The sequence below is a fragment of the Epinephelus moara genome, chromosome 13 (genome assembly GCF_006386435.1).
Source record: "Epinephelus moara isolate mb chromosome 13, YSFRI_EMoa_1.0, whole genome shotgun sequence".
Classification (NCBI taxonomy): Eukaryota; Metazoa; Chordata; class Actinopteri; order Perciformes; family Serranidae; genus Epinephelus; species Epinephelus moara.
In genome coordinates this window covers 13275473-13303074 of record NC_065518.1, presented here as the reverse complement: position 1 = coordinate 13303074, position 27602 = coordinate 13275473, and the positions used below count along the sequence as shown (strand labels likewise).

The following is a 27602-nucleotide window of genomic DNA, read 5'->3' as shown; positions in this document are numbered from 1 at the left end:
CAAATTCACAAAAACTCTGTCTGAATACATTGCTCTTCGTAATGGGTTCAGTTGACTATTTAATCTGCAATTTCCTATGACCTGTATCCCAAACACACACCATGTGAAACTGTCCGTGGGCAACTGTGCACTCAGTGGGTATGGACTAGTAATAACTAACAGGGAGATAAATGTAAATAAAAAATAGTGATTAAATTCGTCACTCATACATATTTTAAAATTAGATTCATAAATGTTCCTTTGGTTGAGATTTACAGAAGGCTGTGTAGACGGCAAAAATGATAACACATTTAGTGAAATCTGCAAACTGCCTAAAAACAATGCTCCCCATCTCTGAGCTAATACCATATCAGTCGCAGCTATCCCCGCAAAACTGTATACACCTGGTCTGAAGCATGTCTGATGTGTACACATTTTCACCGCACCTTTAAAAATACCAGTATATGTGTGGGGAAAAAGGTGTACACATGCATGGTTTCTGTGCGTACACATTCTTCATTCATCTGGCCCCAGGTTAATGACTTCAGGCTTTGTTCAGTGTCATGTTACTTTTCTTGTGTATGAGAACAAATATGCAGTATATGCAAATATGTATTTCTGGCTACATTTCAGCATCCTCAGACTGAAGGTCAAGTATGTCATGCAGGTTATTCCCACTTCTGATGGCCTTTACTGTTTCAAGATGTTTGTTTTTCTCCTGGTTTTGTACAGCACACTCACAGCAGCCACCTGTTGATATGTTTTCCCTCATCTGTACATACGCTGAAGGGCTGAGCTATTAACACTACACACTTTTACTTTTTTAAGAGACACCCCCAAATTAAACTAATTACTTAAACACACCTTCTGATTATTAGCCTAATACACTTAGCCACCGGCAGCTGGAACAGGAAGGCTCATGCAATCATAGAACAGACGCTGCATGTTCAGTTGTAAACTCTTGCACTGTCTTTTCTCTCAGCAGGTGAACACATGTTTAATGTCTATCCCTAGTATCTGCTCATCTCAGTGTATTCCAGGTATAAAGAATGTGCAGCAGTCTCTCTGAGCTTATCTATTTTTGGACCTGGCAGTTGGCGCTCTAAGAAAGCTGGGCTCTTCTCAGCCTAAGCCTCACTCTTTCCCCTGGATCTCTTGTCTTTCACTGAGACACCGATATATCCACAGCTACATCTGCTGCCCTCTCCAAAGCCCTCCCTTACTCACCAGGCTGCCGTGCAGAGATGGTGCTGCAATTTTTTCTCCCAAAGTGAAAATTCCTTGTTAGTTGAATCACTCACTTAATACTCAAAATGAAACTGATCAGTAACATTCCTTTCAGAGGGAATTACCAAACTCTTGAGAATACCTTGAGTATCAGAAGTTGCATTCCTATCACAGAACAACCTGCTGGACCTCAGTTAGAGGATTTAGTCTTGTTAAAGGAATACTTCTTCCTCAAATGATCTTTTGTATATCAATTACACACCCTGTGTTACGTTGAATTAGTGAAGACCCCGGGGCCTCCTACCAGTGGAGGCGTCCTGATCCTGATCAGATGCCCAAACCACCTCAACTGACTTCTTTTGACGCAAAGGAGCCGCAGCTCTACTCCGAGCTCCCCACGGATGTCCAAGCTCCTCACCCTATCTCTAAGGCTGAGACCAGCCACCCCACGGAGGAAACTCATTTCCGCTGCTTGTATCCGTGAGCTCATTGTTTCGCTCACTACCCAGAGCTCATGACCATAGGTGAGGGTTGGGATGTAGACGGACCGGTAAATCAAAAGCTTTGCCTACTGGCTCAGCTCCCTCTTCCCCATGATGGTCCACCACAGCGCCCACATCACCGCAGAAGCCGCACCAAACCGCTGATCCATCTCACGCTTCATTCTACCCTCACTTGTGAACAAGACCCTGAGATACTTGAACTCCCTCACTCCGTCCCACAATTAACAACAGCAGAACGATATCAAAACATTTGTTTACAAACTCTCACATGCAGTAACAAGAGATAGAGCATTATTTGCCTGATACAAAACATTATAAGTTGCAGCATCCGATTTTTATCATGTTGTTATGTTAGCTATTTTTATGTAAATTATAAGATTTCATCAGTTTAATGCAAATAGTTAAACGTAGCCAGTTACCTTAGCTAGCACGTGAGTTCACAGCTGACAACTAATAAATAACTCATTATAACTAACATTAGTGAGGTATAATCATAACCGTTAACGCTAGCTAGCTAGCTTGTCTTTGCTGCTGTTTTCTAAAGCGAGGTAAGACATAGAGTAACAAGAGATACAGCATTAGTTACCTGATACAAAACATTATAAGAAGTTGCAGCATCAGACTTTCATCATGTTGTCATGTTAGCTATTTTTATGTAAACTGTAAGATTGCATCAGTTTAATGCAATTAGTTAAACATAGCCAAACAGTTACCTTAGCTAGCACGTGAGTTCACAGCTGACAACTAATAAATAACTCATTATAACTAATATTAGTGAGGTATAATTGTAACCGTTAACGCCGGCTAGGCTGTCTTTGCTTTTGTTTTCTAAAGCGAGGTAAGCTAACGCTCTCTAGCTAGGTGTTAAGTGTAGTAATGAGACATACACTAACAAGAGATACAGCATTATTTACCTGATACAAAAGATGATATGCAGGTACAGCATCAGACTCTTTCTTTAGTGCGTCGCAAATGGTCCCATTTTTTTCCTGGGCTTAAAAAATATGCAATTAGCCACTTAAGTCAGACGCCATTTTGATTTGTCATGAGCTATTCAGCTAAAAACAAAGTTATGAATGGTGGCCATTTTGAAAGTCCAAGATAGCCACCGCAGAAACTTTGAAAAAAATGTGAACATTGGTTTTTGGGTTTCGTCTCACTCTTTCCGAAAATGTATAGTTTATAAACTCCCCAGAGATTTTGAACGAAGGTTGCAATCCGGACAAAGTGAACCTGACTAGTTTCTGAACGGCTGTTCTGATGTAGTTCAGCTGTGGTTAAACACGGCCCCCCCTTTACTTAAGTTCATCAGGACTGTACGCCATTTTTGGATTCTTCGTTATACACTGAGGCGTGCCTTCACTAATTTAACGCAACACAAGAGGTGAATAAATGACACGCAGATGATCATTTGGGGAGTGAAGTATTTCTAAGTTTTAATTTTTTACACACTAATAGGCAATGGTGCAGAACTCATGCTTGTGTAACAGCAAGCGCCAGGTCAGCGGAGAGGACAGCTGAGACGTTTTAAAAAGAAACATGAGGAGAAGAGAGAGCGGGTTGAAATGGATCCGCCACGTGCTGATGATGCTTTAGTAGGAAGCAGAACCAAAAGGAGGAGACAACTACAGGTACTCCTGGAGAAATCAAAAATATATCAGAATGTTTTAATACCTCAACCCCTAATGCAAACAAGGGTTTATGTCCTAGGTCTCCCCTAACATACTGGTGTCCAACCTGAGGATCCTGACCCACACTAGGGATCGGTCAACTTATACGGGGGTTGTAAGGAAAACTCCAAAAAATAAAAAGACTCAATAGAGATATTGAGTAGATATAGATATAGAGACTCAAAAAAAATCTCACACTGCAAGGGCACAGCGAAGACCTGGCTCATCCTGCATAAAACATAACTAAAATTGTCAAAAAAGAAATCCATTAAATATGTCTGATTGAGCACATGGCACAGCACAGGAGAGCCAGCTCCTCAGGTCAAGATTCAGCCGTCCACTTACATCTAAAGGAGGAGGGACACTCCTTTGAGGACAGCAATGTGCACATCTTGGCCAGAGAAGACAGATGGTTTGAGAGAGGCGTGAAAGAAGCCATCTACGTCAAACTGGAACGATCATGGTTAAACAGAGGAGGTGGCCTACGACACCCTTTATCACCCACCTGCAATGAAGTCTTGGGACCCTTCCCCAGACGACTTCACACCCATTCGCACCTGGTCCCGTCTGACCCTATCTGTTCACACCTATATGAAGTTTAAAGCCTGCGACTTCGCACCAGTCCTTTAGAACTGAAGAAACCTCTTGGATGAGAGGTGAAACGTCTTCAAGAAACTCAAACAAGTCCAGTTGTCTACGATAAAGCACTTATAGTTACTATGACCTGGATGACTGAGAGTCTTCACCGACATATGTAAAAGTTAATTGTACAGTTTATTAGTTGTTCTGTACTGTATATAGGATATAATATGAAATATTTATGAAATATGTCACTTAGCGAGGCGTCGTCAGTTCACTCAATGACAGAAAGAGGCTCCCTTCAGAAAAATATGCTGGGAACCACTGCCCTAACATATGCTAAGACATTAACAAGTGAGGTTAGCATTTTAGTAGCAAACAGTATCTCCATTTGCACAAGAGCAGCTAAAAAATCCTGAGCTAAATTACAACGTTCTCTTGTTCTTTCTCCTCTCCCCTCGCCTCTCTTGCAGGCTCTGATGATCGGTGACGACCTGGTTAATGACGTGGGTGGGGCCCAACACTGTGGCATGAAAGGCGTACAAGTCAGGACAGGCAAATACAGGTCAGTGATTTCCAAAATACACAAACTTACAGAGTGAGTTTTTCCCCTGACACAATCCACCAAACCTGAACATGACTCCTTTTTGGCCACCGCTGGGCAGCAGGTGTCCCTGTTGATTAGTCAGACTGTCCGTGTCAGTGTGACCTGCTGAAGTATGGCTTAGTCACTTACTAGCTCAACACCTGCTTGTTCTCTGCCGTGTTTTATGTTTTTATACCTGGAGGTAAAAATGAAAATATTGCTTCCTTACAAGGCGACATAAAGTATCACATAAATCACGCTCAAAGCCAGATTTTATATCCTTATGTTTTTAGAGAAGGTTTAGCTCTATTGCAGAAAAGATTCCAAAATTTTCCCCAGTGTGACCATATATCAGAATAAAAATCTATTCAGCTATCCGTCAGGAGAGGGCGCCCTCACACCAGGGTTTTGAATCCCAGCTTCCTCCATATCACATAGGCTTCCTGTGAGTCAACCACCTCATTCTTCAGCCTTCCAGATTTGTTTATTTGATTGAGAATCCGCCGAAAATAGCTTTATTCTCTCCACATGTTGAATGCGGCTCGCCCACAAGGTCATAGTCACCAGAGGATTTATGATCCCAAATCTGGAGATTACTGGGACGCTCCTCTTATGGTGTAATTACAGAAACATATGGTTGATTATTTTAGAAGATATATGTGGTACTTATGGCTTGAAGAAAAGTGACGGGGAGTAGGAGTTATGGAACTGCACATTATATCATATGTACAGTGAGCTGTGCATTATGATGTATGTCCAGAGTCGTACAGTAACTGGTGTTTTGAATGGATTTTCTGTGTGTAGTTCAAGGTTTTATAAAGTTATGGAAACAGAAGGGGAATCCTGAACATGTTCTGTTTTACATGTGCAGTGCTGTTCAAACTCAGCACCAATTACTTTGAAGCAGTAGTGCAACAAGTATTAAGTTACTTTAGTTAAGTAAAAGTATCAGTACAACAGAAAAACATCCATCAACAACTATAAGTCCAACATTGAAAATTCCACATAGAATAATAGAGTTGGTATAAAAGTCCAAAGTATTAGCAGCAAATAAAATTAGCAGCATTTTTCCAGGCTTTTGTTCCTTTTTCTGATTTCTGAAATATAAAATTCAGAATTTACAGAGCAGAGCTGCCTCTACACTTGTCTATCACAGCCTTCTGAACAGCACTGCACCACGTGCCTTATACCAAATACCAAATAGGGACATCCGCGACCAGATTAGTTTGCCTATCATCTTTGTATTGCAAACATAAAGCATCACAGTTAATCAAATATTAAGCTTGTCTGAACATTTATGAGCTATGCAGTGACGTAGTCGTCAGAAAAGTAAACGCTTCTGTGTAAGGAAACCTTTATTACAGCATTAATCGCCGTTTCCATGGACACAGTGAATAAACAAGGTTGAACAGATGTCGTAAAAATTTAATTATTTAACTTTTTTTCAACTCATTTTCAGTCCTTATTTATAAAAGAGACTAAAAAAATGGGGAAACAATAATATTAGGTTATTTATTCAATATGTAAGGGGAAAATAATAGGTAGTATAGGTAGCGACGGTTAGTTTACTTCCTCTTTGGGCAGAGATGAATTTGTCTGGATTTGGTGTTAATAATAATAATAGTGCATTTTATTTGTAGTGCACTTTACATTTAAAAACAAATCTCAAAGTGCTACATGTAAAAACATCACAATAAAAGACAAACACAAGGAAAAGAACATCAGAAATATCCTAAAAAGCAATCACAAGCACTGTTAGTTGATTTGTGTGAGGTACAGTATCCAGCTACAATCTCCTGGCAATTTTCTGGCAGCATAATAGCATACATATTGAGAGTGTAACTTACACGTTTGATTTTAAAATATTTATTTGCATCATTAACGTCTAGCTATTTGTCCTCAAATGTCAAATATGGTGCCAAAAATCTCATGCAAAGTCTGGAAAAGTGTGGAATTTTGAAATAAAAAATGTGTAGGAATGCTGCTGTACGCCTTTGTAATTTTACATACAATAATCTCCTGTATTGCATCATATACTCTAGTATGTAAGGAAACCTTTATGGCTGCGTTCATCATCATTTCCATGGACAGAGGGAATAAACAAGGCTGCACAGGCACTGTGAAATTAAATATATTTAACTTTTTTATTTACCGATTTTCTGCCCTTTTTGGCAACACAACAGCATGCATATTGAGAATGTAACTTACATGTGAACAGTTGGATTTTAAAATAATTTATTTACGTCATTAGCGTCGAGCTCAGTGGTGTCAAACATACGGCCCCGCGGGAGGATCTTATCTGACTGATGATTATGCTTGCATTATTCTTTCGTGCTACATTTATCAGCTCAGATAAGCTCTTCATAGCGTTCTTGCATCCTTTCATTGGTATCTGTTGCTCTGTTGTGTCAGTAGATTAGCTTCTGTCACATCTCTGTAGACTGTGGAAGAAAAAAATACAGCTGGTCTCAAGAAATGTAACAGCAACCTCACTAATGGTTGATGGTTCAGAAGAAGTGTAAAATTAATAATTGGTGTCCCTTATAATTTAAAAAGTAAATACCACCAACTTGTGAGGGAAATGTCTTTATTCTTTGATTTTTGGGTTGCTGGGAATAAAAATTAAAAAGACTATTCCTGATGTTGAGGACACGTCTGACAACATACAGACACAAAACTCAAGTAGTTGTACTTCGTCAGTATTTACAGATACTCCAAAGTAAAAGTCAAACATTTCTACCTGGCAATTACTTGAAATCTGGAACTTGAAGTGCTTTTAAAAAAAAAGTTGCTCCATAATTTGTGACGACAACTGAGATATTTGAGTTCAGGACATTATTACACACTACACCCATCCTGAAAAGAAAGCATCTGTACTGCATCAAAGTTTATATATATCAAATTGGGCTGTATGTGGCCCCCGAACTAAAACAAGTTAGACACCCCTGGTCTAGCCATTTATTCACAAATGTCAAATGTGGTCTGAAAAATCTACAGAGAATCTACTGGAAACTTAAGTCTGGAAAAGTATGGACTTTTAAAATCGAAAAAATGTGTAGGAACGCTGCTGTACGGCTTTGTAATTTTAAGAACAATTATCTACTGTATTGCATCATATTATCTGACTTCTGATTTCGTGCTGGAGCCTATCCCAGCTGACATTGGGCGACAGGCAGGGTACACCCTGGACAGGTCACCAGACTATCACAGGGCTGACACATAGAGACAGACAACCATTCACACTCACATTCACACCTACGGACAATTTAGAGTCACCAATTAACCTGCATGTCTTTGGACTGTGGGAGGAAGCTGGAGTGCCTGGAGGAAACCTTCCCGACACAGGGAGAACATGCCAACTCCACGCTGAAGGTTACCTCTAAAATATAGCAAAGTACAAGTATAAAGTTGCCTAAGTGCTCAGACACGCATCTAAAAATTGTCCTTACAGTGGGAACAGTATAACGGAACAGAACAGAACGAAATAAATGCACTCTGTTTCTTTCCTCTCTTGCTCTCCCCTGAAATTGTTGCCATTTTGTTTGGCTACAAACCACAGATTTATTTGAAGAGCACCATGCTTGATGACCTGCTCCTCTGCTGCGTCCTGGCATGCAGATCTGGAGTCATGTGACCAGAGAACGCTGAGTAATCTGCTTGAGCATCAGTCAGCTCTAATCCTGTACTAAGAGCACAGTCACTCAGTGTAAAACCTGTCCTGTGTCTGCGCAGAGTTATTTCTGTGGGTATGACGCCAACATGTGAGTGTGTGTAAGTGTCTCCACTTTGATGTGCTTTTGTGTACGTTGCTGGCAGGTATCTGCATGTGTAACCTACATATCTGAGCCGGTATGTGAGTTCAGAGCCCAACATTATGAAGTGTTAGATTTTATTAATGCAGATTCCCAGCAGAATCCATGTGCAGCTCAGGTCAGCTCCAGTGCGCTGACACTCTGACCACTGTGTCTAAACACATGATAAACCAGATTAAATCATATTACTGCTTATCCTTTTTTTTTTTTTTTTTTTTTTTTTGGGAGGAGGGAGCAACTGGTTGAAATAAGTGGGCTGCTCTCCAGCTGAGGAACATATGTGGAGCCAGTGTTGCGTTACATGACGTGTTGTGTTTCAGCTGTGACGGTGGAGATTTATGGCCGATTGGTGAATGGAGTTTATGTGGTGCAACACGTGCAAACACACATGCATACAGAAAGTTATTAGATATGTGGTTTGAGTAATTTTTTTCAGAACAGTACAGTAAAATGACACTGTAGTGTTTATCATGCTCAGTGTTCTACTTTAAAGGGATTATTTGCCAATTTTCCACCAGCTTTGTATCAATGATGTGAGTAGTGTGTGTAAATGAGTTGTAGTTCACTTTCCTCCATCTTACCAGCGCCCAGATTTCCCTGCGCATCTCCCAGCTCAAAAACACCAGCAGATTTGAGTTGGCTCTAGGGCTGCTGCACGAACTACAGATTGTACTTCCAGATATTCATGTGCCCACAACCACAGACACAAAGAGTGTACATGCTTCCTGTGGATCCTTAAAAAGTTTTAAAAGGCATCATTAATCTAAAAATAAACCCTTAATTGGTGTCAAAATGTCTTAAATCAGTCTTTCAAAAATCTTATAAATGCTAAGATATGTGAAGTAGGATTTTTTTGAATCGCTTTTTGTGTTGTGTGTTGTAAAATCTTGAAATAATTGGTAACTTAAGAAGAAAAATAAATAAATAAATGAATGTACCAAATGCCTCTCGCTTTAACGTCACCAAAAAGTCATGTTTTATGTCGCAGTAAATATTCAGGCAAAAACCTCCCTAACCATAAGTAATTGATGGCAGTTTATGCTTTATTTTATTTATTTATGTATTTATTTATTTTTGAATTGATCTTAAATTTCATTCTGATTGGTATTAAAAAATCGTAAAGTCTTGAATCCCACTTGCCTTAAGCTGTAGGAACCCTAATATAGAAGTGGATCGGGATCTCTTTGTCTCTCAGACTCGGATAAACTGTAAGCTAGGCAGTACTGATCAAATATAAATCAAGATTCTGTTATTGTATTGCCGATTACTTGCCTAAAATGTCTTTAGCAACATATTTCAGTGCACTGTTTGGCTGTAATATGACAATTTGCGAGCAGGAAGTGGGTCCCATACTGTGTTCAGTATTGCAAAAAAACAGAGGCTGAAAATACTGAGGTCAAACGATAAAACTAGGCAATGCTGATCAAATATGAACCAAGATTCTGTTATTGTATTGCCTATTTCTTTGCTTAAATGTCTTCAGAAACATATTTCAGTGCACTGTTTGGCTGTAATACGACAGTTTGTGAGCAGGAAGTGGGTGACATACTGTTTCCGGTATTGCAGAAACAGAGGCTGGAGAAGAGAAAAAAAAACAAACAAGATAGCCAGTGCTGATCAAATAAAAACCAAAATTCTGATACTGTATTGCCTATTTGTTGCCTAAAATGTCTTTAGCAACATATTTCAGTGCACTGTTTGGCTGTAATATGACAGTTTGTGAGCAGGAAGTGGGTGCCATACTGTTTCTGGTATTGCGTAAACAGGCTGAAAATACTGAGGCCAAACAATAAAACTAGGCAGTGCTGATCAAATATGAACCAAGATTCGGTTAGTGTATTGCCTGTTTCTCACCTTAAATGTCTTCAAAAACATATTTAGTGCACTGTTTGGCTGTAGTACGACTCTTTGTGAGCAGGAAGTGGGTGCCATACTGTTTCCGGTATTGCGGAAATGGAAGCTCAAAAAAGAAAATAAGATCAAATACTAAAACTAGCCAGTGTTGATCAAACATGAACCAAAATTCTGTCACTGAATTGCCCATTTCTTGGCTTAAATGTCTTCAAAAACATATTTAGTGCACTGTTTGGCTGTAATGTGAGATCCTTTGTCGCCAGCAGGCCATATTGTTTTCTGTGTCAAAATGGATGAGCTCGCATTATGTCACCCACCAGCTGGAGCATTTATTAGTCTGATGCAGCGCAGTGAATTCTGATAGTTTTCTACCTCTTGAACAAAAGTGAATGCCACAGCCCTTTCTCTCGGTTTTCTCTGGTCATATAGCTCCAATTTCAGAAGTATTTTATTTGCATGTTTTGACTGCATCGGCCTAATTTTATGGAAAAGAAAATCTTTCCAGCAGTGACTTCTTTAAGGACTGGTTGTTTTAGTAATATCAGTTGTCACTTTCAGTCTCTTAGTTTACATCAGTTTGTGAGTACTAACAGAAGACACTTGTCTCTGTGGATTTCTGCCTCTGACAGCCAGCCAGTAACAAAGGGAGTAAAATGTGTGCATCAAATTAGAATTTATTGCTCCAAAGTGAGCTGTAATTTACTCATTTAACACCGACACCTCATAATATCCCAGATCCCTCACCAGACTTATTGGACTGTACTGTATACATTCCCTGAGAACAAGAAGAGAAACAGTGACAGTTGCAGTGTTTCCGTGGGCCCGCGAGTGAGGAGCAGACGTGAGATTTAACGTTATTTAGCCAAACAGGCCCAGTGAACCCGGGCTCGCTGGGAGCAGCTATAAACCCTCAGTCAGATCTGTGAAAACACAGCTGTTTCCAAGTCAACCAGATGTTGCGCAGGCCTCCAGTTCCCATCAGGTTTGGAAAAAAAGAAAAGACTGCTTCAAATACCCCAGGCCCGGTGACAAGACAGGAAGGGGGAAAGATACAAATCACAGACACATCTAATCATATCAGCTTATTTTGAAAAGCTTTTGACTTAATTTAGACCTGTCAGGTGCTGAAACTTTTTCGTCTGCTTTCTGTGTCTTCAAGACAATCGAAGGGTGCGTAATGTGCGTTCACCTTTGTATATAATGTCTTAAATTTGCAAGAAAAAACGACAGTATTTACGACATGTAAGGTTTAAGTAGGTGCGTGCATGTTCTCCAAGAGTAACTGCTCCCTGTACTTTTCACGTGATGCACATTGCATGCATGTGCTCGCTATGTTATTGCGATGGCCCCTGCAGATTAAATTCAGCAGTGGAGGCCGTGCCAAGTGATACGACAGTAATCGCTGCTGAGACTATAGGCGTAATATAGGGATAATTGTGATGGAGGAGTGTTCTGCTAGCAGTCAACTCTCCCTTGTTTTTACATAATGAGCGAAAGTTAGTGCACTTCCCTTGGGGGAGCCGGAGAACCCTTTGCTCTTTAATGTAGAACAGGTTTGCAAAGAGGGGCCTATACCGAAATAAGTGGCTGGAAACTGGGAGTATGGCGTTCGGAGTGCTGATGTTGATCAGCTGCATGGGAACAATCTGCCAACACTAGAGCTACCCTGCTCGGCCTTGAAGGCCTGTAGTTACGTGTTGAGTGGTACTCAAGATGTTAAAGCTGCAAATCAAATCTCAGTGCTTTAATACTGAATTATGTCCACACCACGGAGTATCTAAAAGCATCACATATTGAAAGTCAGCACCAGTGTTTGCTCAGGTTCTTAGTCTTGTTTGCTTAATCTTTTTCTTCTAATCTTGTTGATAACTTTGATAAAGCCTTACTGTCTTTGGGAAAAGCTCCTGGACTGCTCTTGCATTTAATGAATCAAACACTGGATATTTTTATAAATAAAGTTTCATGAAAAAAGAAAGTGTCTTTAATCAGCTAAATCTGGTATCAAAGCCATTTTAATTTATTGTTGGCCACCTCGGAGCAGTAGAACAAGCTGTAAACACAACACTGATATATCACTAGTGGTGACAGAACATGTCAATACGCTTGAGTATTGCGAGTTTATGTTTTGTGCAACACACTCACTTGCAACTCGTTAAATATGGCAGCTTGGTCAGTGGCCCTACGTTTCAAACTTTAATGCTGCAGGTACCCCTCTAGCATCAGTTATGGTTATGTCAGTTTCTGTGACAATGTCCGCTTATTATGTGCTACAGTGTCTTTCAAAATAAACTTCTGTCTTCCAGGAAAATGTAGGTTTTGGCCATCAATACTACTTTAGGTGTGGGCAACAAATTTTGATTTTATTTTATTTTACTTTATTTTATTTTATCACATTTTATTTTCTTTTGATTTATCTTATCTTTTTTTTTTTTTTTTTATCTTATCTTATTTATTTTATTCTATTTCATTTTTTTAAATTTTATTGTAATTTATCTTATTTTATTTTAGTGTGTAAAAAGAGATTTAGTTTTGTGAAGATGTATTTTGATTACCATCTCAGGTTTATTGAAATAATTTACCTAACTTTATTATTGGTAACTACAGCTACACTCATATTATATTCTTTTCCTTTTTTTTTTTTTTTTAAATTCACATTTTAATTACAACAACAAAGACAGTTGCCAGAGATTACAGACAAAGATATAAATATGATGTAAATGTTTACGGGATCATTGCATCACCACACTGTATTGAACAGACTGTTCCACCTATGAGGTTTGGGCTTCCTATACATTTTACTGGCTTTATATCTTGAATAATTTTTTAAAAAGGCAAAAAAACATTTTTTATGTTTAGAAAAATGATCATGCTTTGGGTAAAATAACTACTTTTGTTATCGCAACTTAATGTCACAATAGACGGCCCTATATCCTCCTGAGACCTTGCGTCCTCATATGAGGACATCACATTTTGGGTTTACTTGACCTTATACTCCATTCTACTTAACTCAGACCTGTTGTCCTCGTTCATGGACACTTGTCATCTAGTGGAAGTAAGAGCACAATACACTAATCCATGTAAAAACAATATGGCAGTCATCTCTGCCAAGTCAGTCTGCAGCTGATCCCGACACAAAAGTGGACAAGGTTCAAAACCTGATCACATTTTATGGTTTGACATAATGTTTGTAGTTTGATATGGCAACACATTTGACCAATTTTAGCAACAGTAACAAGCTAAGACACTGTTATTGGACATTGGGACTTCATTATCGTCTCGTTTGAGGACATTGGGACTTAATTATCGTCGGCAATGTTGAGTTTTTTGTACTTATCAGGTCCTACTGATCCCAAATAGCAAGGAAAAATTAAAAATGCATACCAAACAAAAGTTCAAGTCTCAGGAGGATAGATAACTCCATGAAGGTGATACATCATGTATGTTAGCAAACAGTTGCCTAACACAGCGAACAACAACTGTACTTCTCTATCTTTGGGGTCAAACTGTTGCGATACTAGAAGAGCGGTCAGATTATGAGTGTGCTTCACTGTTCTCTGTCCTGTCCTGTGGCTCACTTTTGGCTGTTTTAAATAGTCATCTCTTGCGTTCTGTGGCTTCTGCTGGTCCTGTGTTCTTCTTTCTGTTCCCTTATCTTCAAGGAACTGCAGCTCTGAAGCTTCATAAAAGCACGTTCACACCACGCTGTTTCGTCATTTGTAAACCAGTTTATTTTTGCTACTACTCGCCGACACTGTTAGTTTCTGAACCTTTTGAGCTTGGCGTGCTGTGTGTCTTTGCATTTGTCTGTGATAATCAAAGAAGCTGGATTTCAGGCCTTTGATTTAAACATACACCCTCAGTATTGGCATTTGTAACTCTGCCGAGGAGAAAACAGTGTAGTGATGTGTCAGATACTAACACAGTATTGATAGGTATTTTGAATGAGGGCCAGTGAGTTAGAGGAAGCCCTCGCTGAATTCCCGTTGGAATCTGGCAGAGAGTGCACAGCAAACATTTTCACACAGCAGCGACCATCTTCAGAATGGTTTACACTGTAAACCTCTCCCTGTGGCCAATGCTTGACTGCTAATGTGAGTGTTGGGAAACTGTTTTCCAAAGCAGGCCGAGCCAGAATAAACGTCTCCAGAGATAACTTGTCCTCGATGGTGCAAACTATGAGCCAGTTTACCGAAACCACACCCTGGTTCGTGTCCTTTCCGTCTGCGGTCGTCACTGAGGGACGCAACAGGAAGGGAGCACAGTGGGGGGGGGGGTTGGTCACCGTGTGATTACCGTGCAGATTAAATTTCCTGTAGTATTTTTCCTGTGCTGAGTTGCACTTATGCTATTGTTAGCATATTTGGTAGGGAACTTGCCAGTGTGCTGAGGTTGCTGCATTCATGCCATGTTATTGGCATGTTGGGAGCTTTTACACGTCATGAATCAATCAAATTATTCGTCACATAGATCATAAGATTCAAGATTCCAAGATTCAGGCTTAAACTCTGGCTGCTGGGATGATACGATGGGAACGTGGCTTTAGGATGTTGGCCTTCAAATGCAAGTATGATTGTGTCAGTGTTCAGCTTAAAGCACACTGGTTCTCAACCTTTTCCTTGTTAAGGACTTATAAACTAGTACAGATTAGGTCTTGGACCCCCATTTGATAAGATTTTGCTTCAGGAACCTCCATCTGAAAAGATTTTGGTTGTTAAATATGATTAAGATCAGAGTTCCACAGTTGAGAAGATAACCATGGAGGAAGTGAGACTTATGATCAGAATAGTCACTCTTATGACTCACACTCACATTGGACTCACTTCTGTAGTGAATTCAATAGTGTAAATAAACTACCCGCTCTTCTGGGGATCTCCCTCAAGGACTCCTTGTTGAGAACCACTGGCTTATGCTGGGTTACGCCACACGATATCAGCCTGATTATAGCCCGACGCAGCATCGCACTGTGTCGGCTTGCATCGTGAGCAACAATGAGTGTCGTGCGTAATAATCCATAGTTTTATCTCGTGTAGTGTGTCATTAGTCAGTAGACAACAACCAATGTCACATCTGGGACGCCTCACGACGTCCTGACAGAAAGTCTAGCATGTTTGATTTTCTTTTTGTTGTTAACGATTTTTCCCATCACAGCTGCCACTTTGACCAATCAGAACATAGAGCGATCTGCTGGCGTAGACAACTGTGCGGCAACAACACCCCAGGGTTTGTGATATTTCCTCTAGGAATGTTACCACAACAGAGTAAAAAAAGGAAAATAATGGCGGGAAAAAGCAGAGGCGCTCTAGCAACCAGGTTAGCATAAGGCTAGCAAATACTGTTGTTATTTCATCGTAATGGACGATATGAAGGAATAAAATAAAAAGTAGTGGTGGGGCTTTTACTTAATAGCTTCATTTGAAACAGATCGTTATTTCTCATTCCCTCTGAATTTTTATATTTTTACTTTTAATCTGCTCCCGTTTGCCCTGTTAAAGTTACTGCTTCACACTGTCATTTCAAACTCAGCACACCCTGTACCTGTCTAAAATTAAAAGCCCCTTATAACTTCAGTTAAGAGAATCCCTTCATTTTCTAAACAGGCTTTTATTGTGAAACATTTGCAGGAACTTGTTATGGAGGATTCAGTGACTTGCATATTTGCATGCGTTGCTTCAAATGTAGCTCCTGATGTTTGGTGACACTTTTTATGTTACTACAATAACAGTACAGCTGGGACATGAACAGACACAGTGACTGAAATAATAATAATAGTAAAATTATTATAGGACAAATAGGACAAAAATTACATGATGACATCACGCACGTTGTAAAAGACAACCAGTGATGATTGGTCGTGCACCAGCGTGTAGCCTGTCGGCCAAGTCACGGCACGATTTTATGGCTCCACATTCGCCTAATCTGACATAGTGACTGTCGGAACAGACTAAAAGGTTGTGTAGTGTGAACCCGGCTTTGGGGCCGTACTTGGCTTAGGGCTCACGCTTTTTTGCGCCCTCAAATTCATTGTTTTCAATGTAGACACACAGCAGGCGCACGCTAACGCCAGAGCTATGCCGTCGAGGCGCGCACATGTTCCCAAGTGCCCATTTTTCAGAGCGGGACAGCCACACTTTGAGATACTCCAAGTTCAACTTTTGGAACGCAGCAGCACGCACCACATGTCATATGGAGAAGAATTTGATCATTTTAGTGCAGGGCTGCCAGAGCTGCCCCTTGGGGCTGTACACATGCTGCGGATGAATCTCTGAGATAGATTTTTTTATTAAATCAATTAATTAAACATATATCTACAGCTGTGACAGTACTAAATTTCGATTGAAAATACTTTATCTTAATAAGTGCCTCCTGTGTGAACTCTCCATAGCTGAATATGGTAGGCCTACGCTACTTCATTTTTTATGTCGCTCATAGTCATGGTACTTGGAAAGCCTGATAATTTCTGAGGCTGTATGAGGTGCACAGAGTTTAAAAACCACTGGCTTACACTGATGAAAGGTGAGTCAGTGTGTGTGTGTGACTGCTGTGAACTATGTAACATGCAGTGTTAACTACAGGGGTTAGTAAACACCTTATCAATGAAGCTGTTGTGCTCATGCAAAAACACGCACGTATGCACACATGCATCATCAGTTAGAACACCCAGTTCCCAGCAGATGGTCGGTATGCAAATATTCATAGCTATCACTGTAACTGCTGCTCCTGTAATCAGAGCCATCACAACCAGCAGGTCTGAGACGGATGTGGAATGATAGTTAAAAGAATGTGGCTTGATGCCATCGTGAAGTCCTCTGAAGTGACCTGTTGAGTCGTCTTTATAGACAACAGGCAGTGTTATTGGATGGCTCAGTTATGTCTGTGAGAGAGTGTGAGAGCAGCTTTTAACATCTTACGATAGACCTCCTGCCACCAATAAACTGTAAAATCATCCCCATCAATTCAGTTCAGGTTCAGAGGAATCGGTCGCCAGTGTCCAGCATGGGCCGAGTCCCTCTGCCGACTCGTTGAGTGGCACATAACCGTGGTTAGTGGGGATATCCAGAGGTGGTTTCCACTGGTTCCCATAATGAAGCCATGCAAATAAAGCAATTACAGCTACAGTGCAGGGGAAAGAAGGAAAGCAAATGGCCCATCAGGCTGCCTGAGCAAACAGATTATAAAAGAAAAGTACAGCTCTGAGAGTGGAAAGATCTTTGCTATCAGCTTAGTGTAACATAGTTGTCAGGATTTGGGTAATAAATCTTTCGTTGCTAGTTCAGTGCTGTGTCAAAATAGGTTTAACTGTATTCTTACTTCTCAAATGGCCACACACTCTAAATAAAGGGCCAGACACACCAAACCGACATCAGGGTCTCACATCACCTGTGTCTCGGCCAAAAAGTTGTGCTTGAACAAACCACAAAGACTAGCAGGTGCATTCTGTGTCTGTACGAGATGAAATAACTCTTTATACCAGCAGACGGCAGTAGCTTGTATTTGTCATTCAAAAAGGGAAACCAGAAGACCAACAGGACAGATTCAAAACGCTAGTTAGCCAGTTAGCACATTAGCCCCTTTTACACTGCCAGATTTTCCGTGAATGTTGGGCCATTTTGCCGGCAAGCTGCGAGCATTCAGACACACAGAGCGGGATTGGCGAGTTGATCTGACCAGCCGCGGCTTTCCTCCCACGTCACTGTTTACGTCACACGCTGAGCCACACGTTTTGTTACTTGTTCACGACCCCCATTGCCCCGAAAAAGGCGCATTCTGTGTAAACAAAAGTAGGTAGGCGGCATTTTGCCACACTCCCTGATTTTGTTTTTGTACTGCCAGTGCTGAAAAAAAGACTGATTGGGCTTTCCTGCAAATTTGCACAATTCCTGTTTAAAAAGGGCTATTGACAACATGACCCAGTGTTGAAAGAACAGAGCATATTTACTATGCTCTAGTGAAAAACCACACAAACAATTACGAACCATTTCTGCGAAAGAGATCAGTGGTTGTAAAAAAAACAATCTTACCTAATATAACATGTTTGTTTAGATCTCACACACTCTTGACTTTAGTTGTTTGCTTTCCTCACTTCCATATCTCTTCTCGTGATCTAAGATAAACTCAAAGAGATTTCACTCAGCGATGAGCTCTGCTAGGTCCAAAAACCTGCTGGCGAGGGCCTACTAGTGCCAGTGGTGTGGAAATCACTGCAAAAACTAGGGCAACAGATGCTCACTGACCCCCTGACATTGACCAACAGTTGTCAGTTGGCTTGGTCTGGACATTATTGCTTACTACTATAAAATATCTGAACTTAAACTTGTTCCTCATTTTAAAACTGAGCCAAAAAAGCCTTCAGATGTTTTGCAGCATAAGGTGATTCATGATGGTGATGTAGCTGGAATACATTGCAGATATTCCATATTTAAATCTTTTAATACGTGCTCCTGAAATGGATGATTTATTGCCAGTACAGTGCATCGACTGTATGAAATAATGAAGGTAGCTACTGTGTCGTCACCCATTGGTTTTCGGACTCCATTTTTGAAGCCTCTATCTTAATAAAATGTAACATGGTGAGTTATATAAATATTTACTCCCCGTACAGTTGTTGTGAACAGGGGAAAAACTGCTTTTTGTACCAGGCTGTAAACATGTTTATTTCTGCTGCTGAGGTTTTTTTACATGGGGCTCCATGGGGAATCTCACTTTTGAAGCAAGCCTCAAGTGGCCATTAGAGGAACTGCAGTTTCTGGCACTTCCAGTTTGGCTTCATTTCACAGCCCTTTTATTCCAGTTTCTGCTTTGTATGTTTTAGCTTTCCTATCTTGTTTGCACTAACACTATTTAAAACATGTAGTACGGGTGTTTTTATTGTTCTGTATACACGGAGCACTCACGCAAAACAGAGTTAACAATTCTCCACCCTGAATAAATATACACGCTGAATGATTGATGGGTGAAAGGGTTCACGGAAAAGTGTGAACACTTCGCTGCATTATGTGTGTCGACAGAAAGGCGATGCTCTCCCCCTCTGACACAAACAGCCTATCGGGTCTCCGTTCTTGTGAATCAAACAGACATTAGACTGAACACAGTGCAGCAGTGTTAGGTTCATGGATGGGCTCTGTCCTTTGCAGATCTGTGACACTAAACCTTGGCAGGGTGACCGTGCATGGCTGTGGTTGCAGCTTAATCTCCTTTATAAACTGAGCGCTGCCCCTGGGATGGCTCTCAGGTACATACTGTATTTCAGCCTAGCTTATCTTTCAGCCATCCACTGGTGTCCTATAGCCTCAACGGCTATGATAATGTACATGGTTTCAAGTGTTTGTCTGTCAAACACAGAGTGATTGTCTGTATGTGACCTACCATATTTCAAGGCCTTATTGCGTTGTATGCGCCACCCAGTTGATTATGACATCTCTTTTCACCCGTGATAAAGCCTTCAGTTGCATGTTCTCTCTTCCTTTGCTCTGTTTGACCTTTGTGAACTGTTTTTCTCTGCAGACAAGTGTGCGTGCACTTCATAGTGTCTACAGCGCAGTCCCACACCCTGTCCTGTGAACCGCTGTTAGCACATTAGTTTTGTCTGTGTGGGAAGGAAGTGAAGTTATCTCATTTCACTCTTCTCCGCTGAGGGCGTGGGCTGTGAGCTTAAAAGCTTGTCAACTCGACAGCTACAGCATTCTCTGAACGTGTCATTGAGGTCAGTTTTGCCTCTGCGCCACTACAGAGACCCTTTGCTCCAATCCAGTGAATCATACTATGTGCAGAATCTGGCATTTGAACTGAGGCAGAATCCACAGGGGCCTGCTTTTGTGCGCAGGTCCCCCTGGATCATCAGAGGAACTGAAATCCAGGGCATTGTGACCCGTTGGGTTTCATTTGTTCTGTGGCTAATGGGCAGATTGAGTCAGCAGTGTTTGGTTTGCTGCTGTTCTCAAAGTAACACACTGTAGGCCCAACAGAGACAATATATACAGTATGCACAATCATCCGTGTACAGTATATACTCTTTTTGTGTCATTTCAGTCCTGTCCACTAATCTCTGACCAGCCTCTCGCTGCTCGCTGCTCCTCCTCTGTCACTCAGCAGCGCGGCCTTTAGCAGGGCATTTGCATGGCAAAAAAGGAAAATACGTGTTGCATAAGGTTTCTATTTCCACTGCTGGATTTCCCTACTTTTTAACAGATAACACATGAAAGCTGGGTTTTGTTAGCTGGATCTCTTTCCTGGCTGTGTGCTCCCTCCTTATCCATTCTGGTTTCAGAGTGTAGGGTGGGTTGTACTTTTCGACACCTTTTTCAGTGCTTGAAGATTGCAGCAATTACAGTTTTCACAATGAATGAACTTAAAAGACCAGTGTGTAAGATTGAAGGGGGATTTAGTGGCATTTAGCAGTGAGGATTGCAGATTGCAACAAGCTGAAACTTCTCCCTGTTAGAATTTAATCACTGTTGGCTATTCAGGAGGTTTTTACTGTGATCTGAATTATCCGCAGAGGTCTCTTCCTCTCCAAATTAACACTTTCCCAGCCAGCATTTTTGATCATATTCACCAGTCTTTCAAGGCCCACAGAATAATTTGCTCTATGAATATGCAAACAGTATATACATGAAACTAAAGAAAAGACCTTCTGTTTTTAAACACACAAAAAATTCCATTCCTTTTTTATCAACACTTGAATTTGTGCATTTTCATTCAAATAAAAATTGCATTTTTGTCAAAGACTGGCGTTTTAAAGTATAAAATCAATTTCACATTTACTATTTTTTTTCTCATTATCTTATGTCAATTTCAAGTGTATAAATAATGATAATAATAATGATAATAATGTTCAGTGTCGGTACTGTTGTCGCCCTCTCCTCTGTGGTCGTCTTGTCCGAGTGTCACTGTCACCGTCACGGAGATCCTGTTTTGTTCCACCAAACTCATTTGCTTCTTCGTCCAAATCAGATTCAGAATGTTGATCAAAACAGGAATTGTCTGAGTCCATCAGCGTCTCCACACCTTGTGCAACTATAAGCTTTTTCATCGGTGCCACCATTTTCGTGCGGTTTACAAGCGGCTACTCTGTAAACATCATCTTCTTCCGGTTTCCAATGCGTTGTCTCTTTCGTATGTTTTCGGACATGGCAGTGCTGTTTTATTTCACAAGCTGTGAAACGGAAAATCTCGGCAATAGACCAGATGATTTAAACCGGTAAAAACACTGAATAAAGCAGTTTCACATTAAAATATCAGTGTTTATAATTACGGTGGCCGACGCAAAAATGCAAATGGCCTTGTCTAGAGTTCGTGTTTGGTTTGTCTGTTCTGGGCTACTGTAGAAACATGGCGATGCAACATTGGGATCTCCGTAGATCCTACAAAGTGGAGCGTTAAGTGCATGTGAATATTGAAGTTAAGAAGTTAAAAGGAAACAATGCTGATTTTCAATGATGTCTGTGTCACCACAGTGTGGGGAGCGTGAGTAGATGAACAGTGTTTGTTTTCTTCCATGCCTCGAGCACTCAGAGCTCCCCAACTATCCACCGGGTGACACAAAATGAGTCATCGATGATGTAAAATGACGCATTCAGCATCACCCGGTGGAGATTTGCCTGTGCCACTGGCAGGAAGTTCCCAGCACTGGCGACATGTGAGTAAATTAAAAACCGTTAATCTGCACAGACTCCCCACACTGTGGTGACACAGACCTGGTCAAAAGTCTCTGTTAAGGTTTTCTTAAATTCTCTCCACCATGAACATGAAGGCTGGATTACATCAGTTTTGTGTTTAAGGGCAGAATTTACCCCAGTTCCATAAAGTCACTAATTAACTTAGAGTCCAAGCTACGTTTTCATCCCATTCCCATGGATGGGAATCAGCAGCTTTGTGGGGAATGTAAACACAATCAACTCTGGGAATGATTTCCTCATTCAGCCAGCACTCTGTTGTTGGCTTGATATCCAACACGGCTTTATCTTTCTTCCCTTTGTCTCTCTAATCCCAACGTTTACACTCACATTTCTGTGCTTTTAATAGAATATTACAGTGAAAACATGAGTCTTGAACGTCTCACCCTCACTGCCTGTAGGCTTGCTTGCTTTTGCTCACAGAGGACAACGGCTATAATCAACTTGGATTCACAGCAGATGCAAAATAGATTCCAATGGTGACCAAGACTCATTGCAAAAGAGTCTACAGTGTCCATAGACAGTTCTCAAACCACCACTGCAGCATAATCTGTTCCTACCACTGCACTGTGTTTAGCCAAATATAGATCAACACAGCCATATCTAGCCACATCTAGCCAAATATGGCTTAACACAGCTATATTTAGCCAAAGTACTGCTACTGTATATATACAGCCATGTTTAGCCACTTGGAATGTCACAAGAATGCTTAGCAGCTAAAGGTCCAGTGTGTTGGATTTAGGGGATGTATAGGTGTGTAGGATCGCCTGAAAATAAGAATCATTGTGTTTTTGTACCCTAGAATGAGATGTTTGTATCTACTTAGGGAGCGGACCATGTTGCACCACCATCTTTCTACAGTAGCCTAGGACAGACAAACCAAACACTGGCTCTAGATAGGGCCATTCGCGTTTTCGCATCAGCCACTGTGGCTAGCAGCCCCTCCGCAAAATAATTTTCTTTACTGTGAAACTGTTTTGTTGGTGTTTTTCCCACCTAAATCACCAAATCCATTTGTTTTGGAGAGGAAGAGACTTTTGTAGATAATTAGGCTCCTGGTAAAAACCTCCCGAACGTCTTCAGTTATCAGACAGAAAATGTGAGGCACCTTAGCTGCTAGGCTAGCTGCCAGCCCCAACATGCCAAACAGCGCTGGAAAAACACTACTTTGTAACATGAAACTGCCATACTTAGTGTTTTTACCAGTTTTAATCACCTGGTCCATTTGTTTTAGAGAGGAAGAGACCTCTGCAGATAATTCAGCTCGCGGTTAAATCCTCTGGAAGAATAAATACTAAAGGAATTCGAACCTAGCATTTTATTTCATGTCTCCATCTGCCGCTGGGCCATCATGATAAGAGTATGCATGCTTGATGGTAACTAAAATTAGGTAGGGAAAAAGGTTGATGTATTGGTATCGGGTATCAGCCAAATATTTTTTTTATATATCAGCATATTGGATATCGGCAAAAAAATTGCGCATCCTTAATTTGATGTGTCACTAGCATGGTTAGCCTTTAACACTTTAACATTCATTGCAAACAATTAGATGATTAGTCGACTAATCGATGACTAATCGACTATTAAAATTATTGGTGACTATTTTAGTAGTCGACTAATCGGTTTGAGTCATTTTTCATAGAAAAGTACTATAAAAGTACCCCAAAATACATGACGGTGAACTAAAAACCTTTGGCGTGAGTACGAAACAAGACATTAGATGACATAATTTTGGGGTTTAGAAGAGACAGACCGACATTTTTCAACATTTTAACACATTTTTCGATAAAATGATTAGTCGACTAATCGAGGAAATAATCAACAGATTAGTCGACAATGAAAATAATCGTTAGTTGCAGCCCTACGAACAATTAATGTTAGCAAACTTAATTGTGTGCGAAGATAAACATATAATTTTAGTAACAAAGACAAAATATGAGTATAAAAATATACACCTATAATTTAATAACTGGATCACAGTTGAAATCAGTTGTAACCCTTGTTAGTCCAGTCAGTCTGTTGTTTGACCCAGGGAAAATTACAAAAGTCATCATTCAAGGTTTTATGTGGTCCTTAGACACCCAAATAACATCAAAAGTATACCAAAATATACCCAGTAGAACAAGGTTAATTCAGAGGTCAAACTTTAGGACCTTCGTGCCACAGCATCACACTATAGGAAGCGCTTATAGTCCAGTCAATCTAGCTCAAAAAAGGGCCCAACCTAGGAGAGTAATAGTCATATTTTGTAGTTTTTATTTGTTCCAATACCCTCCTGTATCACACATTAAAAGTATACCTTCATGGATTTAGTGGAACATGTTTTTTTCCCAAGTCAAAAGCAAAGTTTTAACGTTTTAGTGTGACACAGTCTGGGTAAAATGGAATTAATGCTAGAGGGTCTATGTACACCTATCCAACATATGTGAAGTTTTGGGGGTCAATCTTTCCAATGAAACATATTTTGAGACAGTATTTTAATGTTTTATACCTGTATTTGGGATACTACTACCCCAACACCCAATTTTTTGGCCAAAACGTCCTCCACTGTCCTAACGAGGGGGACGTGGTTCCTGCGTTGCCCCTGAAATCTAGGCCTATGCTGCTGCTATCTGCAGTGGAGCAAGCTGCAACATGTTTTAAGCCACAGGTCAGGAAGTTAGTATTTGATACTCAAGGTTTTCAGCGGAGTACGCCTTAAACTTGTATCCTGTCCATTAAGATAGACAGATTAGAGGTCATTGTAGGTCATGATGATCACACGTTACCCAGTGATAGATCTGAGCAGAGTACAACAAAGCTAAAATGAGAGCAGAAAGGACGAAGTGAGACCGGCTGAATATACAACATCTTGTTCTCTTTCATTCAAACTGTGTTTTGAACCTTCTGTTTGGATCAGATAGACTTGTGATCCGAACATAACAGTGCACCACAGATTGAGCACAGATTCGAGATGGATTGTGGCAGTAGCCGCACAAAGAGGTTAAAGAGCCTGATGAGACGGCGGTGGGTGCCCGATTCTGGCCTATCATCCCTCACCACCCCGGGGTGACAGCTTCCCCCTGCCTGCAGGCTCCTCTAAAGCCTGCTGTGCGTTATAAGTCAATGAGATATTAATAATTAACCGGAGCTTTTTTCACAGTGAGACTAGACTCCCACGGCGAGACAAAGGAGCCGGCCGGGCCTTGGCCACTGAGCCCCTCGACGGTACTTTTCCACCCGTGAGAGAGAAAAAGAGAAAGAAAGAAAAGGAGTGAGAGTGGGAGAGAATCTGAGAGCTAAAGCCCACAGATGGCAGGCTGAAACATAGCACTGCCTCTTAAATACATGAACACAGGCCCTTAGTTGTTTCAATGGGGATCCAATCCCTCTTGCAATTACCAATAGACAGGCTGCTTGGCTGGGGGCGACTTGGGCTCTTGCCTGGCTTCTGCTTGAGCCATTTTTTCTCCTAATGGTTTGTGTGTATGTGTGTGGTTGCACATGTGTGCGTTTTTCTCTACCACAAGCAGGTGACTCAGCAGCCTCTTACTGCTTGCAAAACACTCAAACACAGTAAGATATAGACACATACACACAAACGAGGGCTCAGCAAGTCATCAGCAGCACAGCTAATAATAACGTGCTGATGAAAAGAGTGTGGTTAGATCTGGGTCACATGAAGCTCTGCATATTGAGCACAGTGCTGACAGGAAAGCTGTGAAATGATGAAGGGAGTTTACTTTTTGTAAGAGTTTAGCCAAATAAACAAAAAGTATTTTTATCAGGTGAAACTTTAAAGCTCCGTGATGACTTTTTAATAGTGAAATCGTAACTTAAAACTCTTTTGTACTCGACTCTTAGAAAGAAAGACCCTTAGTAGAGTAGTCCACGGAAGTAGCGTTGCACTTCTATAACATTGTAGGACTCACAATAGACAGTTAAAACAAATGAAAACTAGAAATATCATCTTTTATTCCATGGATTCTTCTTCTTCCTCAAAATCTGGTGCCACATACTTGAAATTTGTTCTGCTATCCATGACATTGAACTTCAAATATAGCTGCACCCAGGCAAATAATCTAGCTAGTGTTACCAGCCTGTGGTAACTGCCTGGTCTTTCCCCACCCTGTGATATACATCACAGTTGGGTGTAGTCACGAGAACAAGGGACCACACCTGACCACACCTAGATGTGACGCTGGGTGCAGTCAAAGAGTGGTCAAACACACTAATACCTTTCATCCTATAGAGATCAGTGCAGAAATACCCTCCAAGAAAGATACAGTGTGAAGCACCACACCAGTGATTTTGCATGTTTTAGCATATTTATTACAAACTCTGTGTCCTTTACACTAAAGCTAAACATTTTGCAAATCATTGCAGTGTTTCAACATGGCCACGGCTGGTATTGTTTTGTCCTAGTAAGTCTGTGTGTGTGTCATCATGGCGAAATGTGGTGAAAATTACCACAGAAGCTGTTTTGAGTATTTTGCCAGGTCTGTTTGTCTGTCTGTGGTAGGGCTGCCCCCGACTAAGAATTTTCCTAGTCTACAAATCGTCGTCATTTAGGGCCATCAGTAGACTAGTCACCTGCATGTTTACAATATTAATTAAATCATTGAATTATATATCATGGGCGGGGCAACACAATGGTTTGAGTTGAAGGTGTGAGAAAGAATAGTATCAGTAACATTGTTAACACTGTGCTACATTACAGAGAAATACAAAACCGTACTATTGAACCTTCATTAATATAGGCCTATATTTTATCTACAAGTGCACGTCACACACTGAGCGAGCCGCCTGTTAATGACGCTGTGGGCTAATGGGCATGTAGCTACTTCCGTGTTTCAGATGATACGTCATGTTTGTAGTCGACCAATGAAGATGAGTTTACATATCACCTTGGGTTCGTCCTTCACCTTCTCAAAATGATCCCACACTTTGGATTTCCTGCCCGACATGTTATTAACTAGCCTGTGGAATAACTAGAGCTTAGATCCTCTGCCCGAACCCGACCCAATGGGCATGACGATGGCTTGCCTTGGAAAGAAAGATGAGAGTCAGCCTTCAATGTTCACCTTCATATCCTTGAAAAAAATATCGAGGTTAAACCGGGCTCATAATTACAGTTAAAGGGACGGGCCGGGCTGGGCTGGGCTTGAACAGAACATGCACGGGCTCGGGTGGGGTCGGGCTGGATTTTTTGGGCCCGATCTAAGCTCTAGAAATAACCACAGCTACCAGTCCTGTAAATTAGGGGCCGTACACATGCCACGTCTTTAACCGCCTGGAAAACGCAATGTTAGACGCTGGGTGCTACTCTTGTGCCTGAACAAGCATTGTATAGCCTGTTTACCTGAAATCCTGAGTGCAGAGCTGATCTTCTTCCAGGAGCTGTTTATAAGTGTGTAGGCCTATCGTCTGTGGGACAGATGTAAAGCTCTGGGTAGCCCTGCACTAACATAATCAACTTTTCCATATTTATCACACTGAATATTAACAGAAGAAGGGCTCTGGCTCATGAAACTTTACAGATGTACAGGGTGTGGTTCAAGCAAGGGTGCAAGAAGTAGGGATGGGCCCACTGGCCAACATTTACTTTACATCGCAGATCACTGCCCCTGGTTTCTATTCTTGTTTTACATGTACAAATCTGTCAGCACACTCTTGTGACATGCTTGGGTTGTGTAATCCATCTTAGTCAGTGTTAGATCTGTATTTATTTTTTCTCATTA

General features: G+C 40.9%; 1 protein-coding gene across 1 annotated transcript in view; it reads left to right on the top strand.

Moving 5' to 3' along the window:
• The window catches only part of lhpp (phospholysine phosphohistidine inorganic pyrophosphate phosphatase), a 45006-nt gene that overhangs the window by 7286 nt on the left and 10118 nt on the right, over positions 1-27602 (top strand). The window contains exon 6 of the mRNA XM_050060781.1: positions 4432-4523. Coding sequence (XP_049916738.1) covers positions 4432-4523 — 92 coding nt within the window. The remainder of the gene's footprint in view (positions 1-4431; positions 4524-27602) is intronic.